This window comes from Corylus avellana, chromosome ca3 (genome assembly GCF_901000735.1).
Source record: "Corylus avellana chromosome ca3, CavTom2PMs-1.0".
NCBI classification, from domain to species: Eukaryota; Viridiplantae; Streptophyta; class Magnoliopsida; order Fagales; family Betulaceae; genus Corylus; species Corylus avellana.
The window spans coordinates 27952497-27961515 of record NC_081543.1 but is presented as its reverse complement, the minus strand read 5'-3'; the positions used below and the strand labels follow the sequence as shown (position 1 = coordinate 27961515).

At 35.1% G+C, this 9019-nt stretch overlaps 1 protein-coding gene and 1 pseudogene across 1 annotated transcript; one reads left to right on the top strand and one right to left on the bottom strand.

Moving 5' to 3' along the window:
• Positions 1–1232: 1232 nt before the first annotated feature.
• On the bottom strand, positions 1233–4316 carry LOC132173661 (uncharacterized; annotated as a pseudogene).
• A 1204-nt stretch (positions 4317–5520) lies between these two features.
• LOC132173758 (salutaridine reductase-like) lies at positions 5521–7505 on the top strand. The gene is made up of 5 exons (XM_059585353.1): positions 5521–5584; positions 5714–5957; positions 6472–6546; positions 6763–6945; positions 7103–7505. Exons 1-5 carry the CDS (start codon positions 5574–5576, stop codon positions 7478–7480), a joined length of 891 nt encoding a protein of 296 aa, XP_059441336.1. The 5' UTR covers positions 5521–5573; the 3' UTR covers positions 7481–7505.
• The last annotated feature ends 1514 nt before the right edge of the window (positions 7506–9019 follow it).

The following is a 9019-nucleotide window of genomic DNA, read 5'->3' as shown; positions in this document are numbered from 1 at the left end:
TTTTTTTTTTTTTTTTTTTTCTTTTTTTTAATTTTTTGCCAAAAAAAAAAATTAATGCCTAAAACGACGTCGTTTTGGACTGGGTGAGTGTTCTAGTTTTGAAGTCCAAAACGGTGTAGTTTTAACGTGGGAGTATAATAGGTATAAAAAAGTTAAACCGTTTAATCTAATGTTGAAAACTGACAGAGGGGCCCAAAGTGAGAGCGAATGGAAGTTCATGGATTCAAAATGAGAGATTTGGAAGTTCAGGAGGGGTTTGCAAAATCGGCCGGAAGTTCAGGGGGGCTTAGTGAAGTTTCCCCTTATAAATATTAGTCGCGCTAATATTATTTACGAACGTTAAATGATCGAGCCTAGTTTGATATGGGTATATTAAACGAATGTTAAACTTGTTCTATTGCATGAATGAAATACCTATGCAAGCTTTAATAATTTATAATTTTCGTAATTTTGTTCTCAACTCGTGCTAGTATTCGCGCGAACGTTAAACGAGCGAGCAGAGTTTTATTAAACGATCGTTTTATGTATTGATCGTTCCATAATTGAGTTAATTAATTAAAAATTTACAAAATGGTGACGTGTCAATGTATATTATACGTCATTCTTTAGTAACGTGTCAATTTGACAAGTTACCATTTGGTAATGTGTTAAGGTGGCACGTTACACTTTTCGTCATAATGAAAATCATCTTTTGAGAAAGCTAATCCATGCATCCAAAGCCAGAAAAACTTTACCAGATACAACAATATCACACAATTTGCTCCATTTAATGATAACTATTCAAAACCTTGGATTTTTTTGTTTATCATTCTGAGAAAAGAAGTTCCCACCCGACACCAAAAGGTCAAGGGAAGGCAGGCTTCCAGGCCTTTTCAAGTCCCACCAACACACAGTCACCCGTCACCTCTGAACTATGCTCGGCAAGTTGTACACAGAGAGATAATCAAATCCATAGAATTCAAAGGTTCGTTCAGTTTTCTTACCAAATGCTTTTACTTACAAAAAAAAAAAAAGGGTTCATTTAGTGGCCTTCAATGCAAGATGAACTTTTTCTAGCAACCTTTTGTTTTGTTTTGTTTTTTTTTTTTTTGGTCAATCAGTTTTTTTATAGGCCACGTGATGATGGATAATCTTTGCACCCCCACACCACCCAATCCAACTGCACCCATGGATTAAACCCAGGACTACACCTTACAGAAAGAGGGAGGCATGCACAAGGCTAACAGGCCTAGCAGTTTTTTCCAAAGACTTCTCTGAACAAAATTCTGGTGCTATTTTGAAATCATGAATATCATGATGTAAAAGTTCATCAAACAAAATGGGGAAATCAAATATTACATGTACCTGCAAGTCATCCATCACAGTTGGGTATGCATCCTTAAGATCAATGACAGCAATGCCCTCTCGTTTTTACCTTATTAAGTAAAGAAGCTGACTCTTTTCCTTTAGATCATACTTAGACTGTAGACCAAGTGACAAGTCAAAATGTTACCCACCATGAAAGAGGTATAAGGAAAAAACTAAATACAACTTAAATACTAAATCGAAAAAGTTTATTAGCCCATGAAGTTCTGTGGCTACGTAAGTTTAATGTTCCCTTGTAAGAGAAACGCTTCCCATCATAGTGCACTTTCGGGTTATTCCTCAAACTGTCAAAGACAGCTTTGTTGGCATTCGCGTCAACATAACATGATTCATTTTTTTGCTCCGGCGTGAAGGCTTGCCTTGTCTGCAAATACAAACAACATTCAACTGGTGATAATTAACATTAACCTGGTCCAACCAGAGCAATGTAACTCATGTTGACTTCTATTGATTTGATATACCCCGTTACTACAGTAAACAAAACTACAATACAAATTGCCCACAAACCTCTATAATTTATAATTACCTTCAATTCAAAGTACAACTGTCTATCAAGTATTATCAGCTTCCCCTTAAAATCATGCCATATAAACAAGGTTTTGAGTTTCCCCAATTAATTGCCAAAAAAAGGGGTCCCAGTTTGATGAAGGTGGATAACTATAACTATTTCTTTTGCAGTAAACACACAACTTTTAAATCAATTCAGCAATGAGCATTGCGAATAACTAGAGCATTAGGCAATACGTATGATAGATAAAGGCAGGAAGAATTCGGTTTAAACCTCCAGTAGCAGATCTATAACACGCTTGATCTGAGCTCCTACAGGACTTTACGAATGCTGTTAATGTGTTCAAGTCTCTCTGTATCATTTGAAAATTTAACGGCAGAAGCAGGGGTTCTTGCATTGGCCGACAGCGCTGCAGCTACAGGTGTGGATTTCTGAATTGTGGACTTATTAGCTGCTGCAATGCTCGTGAGGGTTGACAGGCACTTCTCTTGCCGCTTCTTGAATTTATTTAGGGAAAAATACATTTTACCCCCCTGAACTATTTATCCATTTGCACTTTCAACTCTAATGTTTAAAAAGTGACACTTTACCCCCTCCCCAAACTTTCAAATTGTTGCAATTCGACCATTCTGACTTTTTTTCTTTTTTTTTTTTTTTTTTTTTCCAAAATGCCTCCATCCTAAGTTAAAAAAAATAAAATAAAATAAAAATTAAAAAATTAAAAATTAAGGGGTGGCTGGCCACCCCAGACCGGCCACCCTTTAATTTTTATTTTTATTTTTTTTAACTTGGAATGGGGGCATTTTGGGAAAAAAAAGTTGGAATGATCGAATTGCAACAATTTAAAAGTTTGGGGGGGGGAGGGTAAAGTGTTACTTTTTAAACATTGGGGTTAAAAGTGTAAATGAGTGGATAGTTCAGGGGATAAAGTATATTTTTCCCATTTATCTAACTTTTCTTGTAATGCCATCTAGACATGAAAATGTTTGCGTTTTTTAGTAAGAGCTACTCAGACCCACCATTAATATTTAAAAATGTAAGAAAATAAGGGATTTTAAGTACAAGATGGTGAAAGATAAGAATTAAATTGAAATAACTGAATGGCCAAAATTGACTCCAAAACATAAATACTCGTGTCATAATTCAGGAAGAATTAACAGCAAATAATCAAGACATTAACATAATTTACTAAGAAAACTGCATGCTCACACAAGCATATATCTACCAGACACACAAGTAACTCTGAAAGCTCTCAATTGGTGCGTAACATAAATTTCATCAAAGAAGTAGAAATAACAAGGCCACTGAAAATCTATGGGCAATAAACATTCCAATAGTTCTCCCTACATTAATCTCTAGCCTGTAAACGGCTTACTGCAGAACATGCGCAATAATTTCACCACCATGTACAATGCATAAAGAACAAAATGTAACTAAGAAAATGAGTATCCAATTTCTATTATACAGAGCAATTAGTGATCAGACAAAACGCTTTACTCATTGATCAATCCTTAATCTAGTATGAAGAAAAAAAACATTCAAATCTTTCCTAAAATTCATCACTAATGTCAAAAATCAATCCGAATTATTTGTTGCAGTTGGGGCTAAACCGTTCTCTTTGATAACATTTTACATAATTGCAAGTCTGCTAACACTAGCCTGAATATTATTCAAATATAACAAACCAGTCCACACTGATATTTAGAGTCTCCTACACAGGTTCCCAATTCTAATGACTCAGCAGAGCCCCATAAACAATAGACATACTTTATTTATTTATTTATTTATTTTTATGTTTTATTATTAATTTTTTTTATAAGTAATGAAGAATTGAAGATATCATTAAAAGCCTAAGGTTGCCCAAGTACACTGGAAGTATACATTTGAAAATACCTAACTAGAAGCAACAGACGTACTTGAAGACACCTAAAAGAACTTCCAAGAATTGACAAAAAAGGAAACATAATAGATGATAGTTCCACTTAAAAGAAGTTCACTTAAAATTCAACATCCCAACATAGACATTGAAAGAATTTACATAATATCAGTTCGAGTGAGCCAACTTCAACCATTTTTCACCAACGAAGCACAAAAATCTTACATAAACATTCAAACCCAAGTTTTTCAAGCAAAGAAAAACGCATTTGATTCCGTCTGAATCTTGAATTAAACCTAATTTAACCGGACAAAAACCTTAGCTTCACTATTAATGCAAGTAATAAATCCCTCTAAAACCACTTGATAATAATAAAAATTAAACCCCTGAATCCTAGAACTGAATACGGAAATTACGAAAGTCTAAAGAACTTATTAATTGAAAGTTTTAGATCGGAAGCGATCTTACCTCGGTGTCTCTGAGAACTGTGCTTCTCGTCGATTAGAGAGAGACAGAGAGAGATTGGGTATGTGATTTGGGCGGGTTGAGGTGGATTGGGTTGAAAATGAAAACCCAAGCCCATATATTTTTTAGCGAACAGAATATAGTAATATACCTTCTGCTTTTATTTTTGTATTTTATTATTATTATTATTATTATTATTATAAATAGAAGAGTATTAAATATGATAATTTCTTTACACACGGAGATTCCTATGAGAGTAATTTTTTTTCTAAGGAGTGCTATAAGTGACCTCAATTGGTTGAGGTACCTCTTCCGGATACTATAAGTATTTATTGTGTCTTTTTTGTTTTACTCCAAAAAATGAAGTAGCTTGTAAAATTATAATTTGATCAAAATTAAATAGTGATAAATCACAAGCCCAATGATAATTTTAAATGTCACAATTTTTAGAGTGATACGATCGAGAACGACACATGAAAAACTTTTAGCATTACTCATATATAGCACACAAGCAAGAAATTACATTCACACCTAACCAAAACGAGAAGGAAAATGCTAGGTTTTTCAATTTTTATTTTTTAAATTTGGTTTCAAAATGATGTGTTACTATTCTATGTGGTCTATTGATTAATAAATAGACAAATATGGTAATAGGATGGTGATACATCATTTTGTAACAAAATTTTTAGAATTTTTAACTTAGAAAACCTAGCATTTCTCGAACGGGAATTGTACTTAGACAAATAATTTAAGGGTCCGTTTGGGATTGTGATTTTAATGAGTACGATTTTAAAAATTGCGCTTTTGAAATCGTTACTTTTTAAAATCGTAAAGACATTTGGTAAAATGCGTTAAAAAGTATTTTTTATTAAATATTTGTTATGCAAAATCGTGATTTTGATTTAAATTTGTGTTTTTTCAAATAAGCACCCCCTAACCTGTTTATAGAATTGCAGACTTTTTATTTTTAAGATTAAGTGCTTTTTAAATCGCAATGCCAAACACTTTACGTTTTATGATATCTTTAAAAAATATAAATTATTCTTACGAATTTGTAATCTCAAACGCACTCTTATTCTGCTCTTTATTTATTTTCTTATTTCTAGTTTCTTCCCACAGTATACATATAATGAGTCTTATTTCTAGTTTCTTGCTCAAAAAACAAGAGAAAAGTCTAAAACGTCACCGTATACGTAACAAGCAAGATTGCAAGTCGAAAGATGTCACTGCGTGCGTAAAAATCCAGGGATGACCAACTATAAATACCCCATAACCTTTACCTTAAACCATAAAACCAACAGCAAAACCGTAAACTTCCATAAATTGGCATCAACGAACAGCGGAAACAAGTCAACAAACATGACGAAGAGGTAATTTCATCTTTAACAAAAAAAAATTTATATGAGCCTCATATATATATATATATAGTGAAACATCGATCCTTAATACTCACCCTTAATTTCGTTTCTTTTGCATTCGTTTCAAACTTTTTTCTTCAGGGTTGCTGTTGTTACGGGGGCCAACAAAGGGATAGGATTTGAAATATGTAAGCAGTTGGCTTCAAATGGGATCAGGGTGATATTAACTGCTAGAGATGCGAAGAGGGGCAATGAAGCTGTTGAAAAACTCAAGGCTGCTGGATACTCCCATGTGATTTTTCATCAACTTGACGTGGGGGACAAGGCTACCATTTCTTCTCTTGCAAATTTCATCCAAACCCAATTTGGGAAGCTTGACATACTGGTACATTTTCTAAACTCTAATGAAGTTTTATCGGGTGTAATTAGCTGTCTTTATTGCACGGGAAACGCTAAAATGAGAGGGGTATAGGTGGACCTCATATCTATTTGAACTATCCAAACACCTGCACGAATAAGTACATATATGACTCACCTATCTTCTCACATTACTTGCCCATATCGACTGAGTTATAGCCTGATTTAGCTCCATGAGAGTATCAATAAAAATTCAAGGTGGTTAATACTAATTAGGCATATGGAGATTCTCCATTGTGGAGATTCAAACCTACGCCCTAATACATGCTTTGACCACTTGAAAACTTCCTTAGACTATTGAACCGCCACCCTTGATAAGGAGGATGATAATAATTATATAAAGATTCATTTCTAATCAGTCTATAGTAGCCTTTTTTAAATGAACATAACGTCATTTGCTTGTTGAAAAATAAAGACCAATTTTTAACTAGATAAAATCTTGTTCTTATGTACTCTGATATTGAAATTGTTTCAAATTACAGATAAATAATGCAGGGATTGGCGGATCCATAATCACAGCAGAGGATCAAAAGAGCTTAAAACTAGAGTTTGATAAAGTAAGGTTTTCAATGCAATATAATCCTATATAGTTTAATGTTTTCTTTCCCACATTGTAGGAAAAGTCTCATAAATGAAAAAAGAAAAAAGAAAAAGAAAAAAGGACAGTTTTTGGCCGGATAGGAGGAAATTCTTCCTAATAGTATTCAAATGATTTTAATTTCTAAACATGTATGCTGCAGCATGATTTATCACTACATACATTAATGATACAGGTTATAGGTGCAAATCCCGGATCCTTGGAGACAGTTTTTAAGCAAACTTACAAAACTGCCTTGGATTGTCTAAGAACAAATTATTATGGGATGAAGCAAGTGAGCAAAGAACTAATCCCACTTCTTGAATTATCCAATTCTGCAAGAATAATAAATGTCTCCTCCTCCTTCGGACAGCTAAAGGTACAGTATTATTATATCGTTGGAAGTGCGTTTTAAAAAATTGCGGTGCATTTTCAAATCGTGGGTAAAATGGTGCTACTCAAAAGAACTCCATATATCAAAAAGTAGCAACTTTTAGCTATATCATACGTGCTAATTAACAACAATGGCATTTCAGCGTGTCTCAAATGAGAATGCAAGAAAGGAGCTAGAAGATGTAGATGGACTCACAGAAGAGAAAGTGGACAATGTGGTGGAAAGGTTCTTAGAAGACGCCAAGGAGAATTTGATAGAAATCAAAGGCTGGCCTGCAAATTATTCTGCTTATATTGTCTCCAAGGCAGCTCTGAATGCTTACACAAGGGTTTTGGCTAACAAGTACCCCAACATTGTCATTAACGCAGTTTGTCCCGGCTTTGTCAAGACGGATTTGAATCACAACACCGGCGTCTTGACTGTTGAAGAAGGAGCTAAAGGTCCTGTCATGCTGGCTTTGATGCCTGAAGGTGGACCTTCCGGCCTATTCTTTGCTAAGACGGAAGTGTCAACCTTTTAAATGATAACTGGTGCAATACGATGCAGTTGCTCATTTTCATTTCATGTCACATTTTGTAATACTACTTTCTCTGGTTCTTGCAGTTGTTTTACTTTTCACTTACATTGAGTAAAAGTTTTCTATGTTACGTCCAGTGTGTTGTGACAAATGTTAATTTCAAGATTACCAAAGAAGTAGAAAAGTACAGAATAGAAAAATAACACAGCCACACAAAACACCAAGATTTTAAGTAATTCGGCTTAACAAGCCTACATCCACTGGCGGAGACGATCTAGGAGAAATTCACTAATAAAAAGTGGAGTACAAAGAGTAGTACAAACAAAACCACTCAAACCCAAAAGCCCCAATACACATCAATCTCACTCAAAAGAGAATTAAATACAAAAGAGAAAAGATTCTCTAAAATTCTCTAAGCTTTTCAACATTCCAAATGTGAGATCAAAATGAAGAAAAATAGTGTATCTTCTTCTCTCTACAGCACAAGCCTCTCTCTCTCTCTCGACAACTTTTGCTTTTCTTCTTTCTCTCTTTTTCACTAAAATTGCTGCATTCTCCCCCCTTAAAACCGAATGGCTTCAACCTTTTAACAACCAAGCCATTTTGACAAAGCTTCTAAAAGAAGCTTAATAAAGAATGGACAAAATGGACGTGTGAGAGAAACACAAGTCAAAAGTATGGGATGCCATACTGCTGTGGGGCCCACGGTAAGACTCGTGAAAACAAGTCACCAAATATGACAAATCTTCACCTTGACTTGAATTTCATCAAATCTTCAACTTAAATCTCCTCAAGACGTCTCTTCCAACACCCCTAAGGGAAATTACAAACGACAAACACCAATCAAGCCCAAGCAATGCTTGAACTTGAGGATCGGAAGTGGCTTAGTCAACATGTTTACTGGATTTTTCGCCATAGCAATTTTCTTCACTATGATATCACCTTGTGTCACTACCTCTCGAAGAAAATGATATCTGACATCAATGTGTTTGGTCCTCTCATGATACATTTGATTTTTGGTCAAATGTATTGCGCTCTGGCTATCACAAAATACAACAGTCTCATCTTGCTACAAACCCAGATTACTAACCAAACCTCTGAGCCAAATTACTTCTTTCACTGCCTCTGCTGCTGCCATATACTCTGCCTCCGTAGTGGACAAAGCAACCGTCGACTGTAAAGTCGTTTTCCAACTAATGGCACACCCCAAGAGATTGAAAACAAAACTTGTCAGAGATCTTCTTTTATCAAAATCACCAGCATAATCTGAATCAACATAACCAGTGACACTGGAACTGATACCACTGCCTCTATCATAGACCAAACCAACATCTGTAGTGCCCCGTAAATAACGGAGTATCCATTTCACTGCCTGCCAGTGAACCTTGCCTAGATTCGCCATGTAGCAACTAACAACACTGACTGCCTGTGAAATATCTGGACGAGTGCACACCATAGCATACATGATGCTTCCAACTGCACTGGAGTAAGGAACACGTGACATGAACTGCTCCTCCTCCACACTCTGTGGTGTTGACGCTG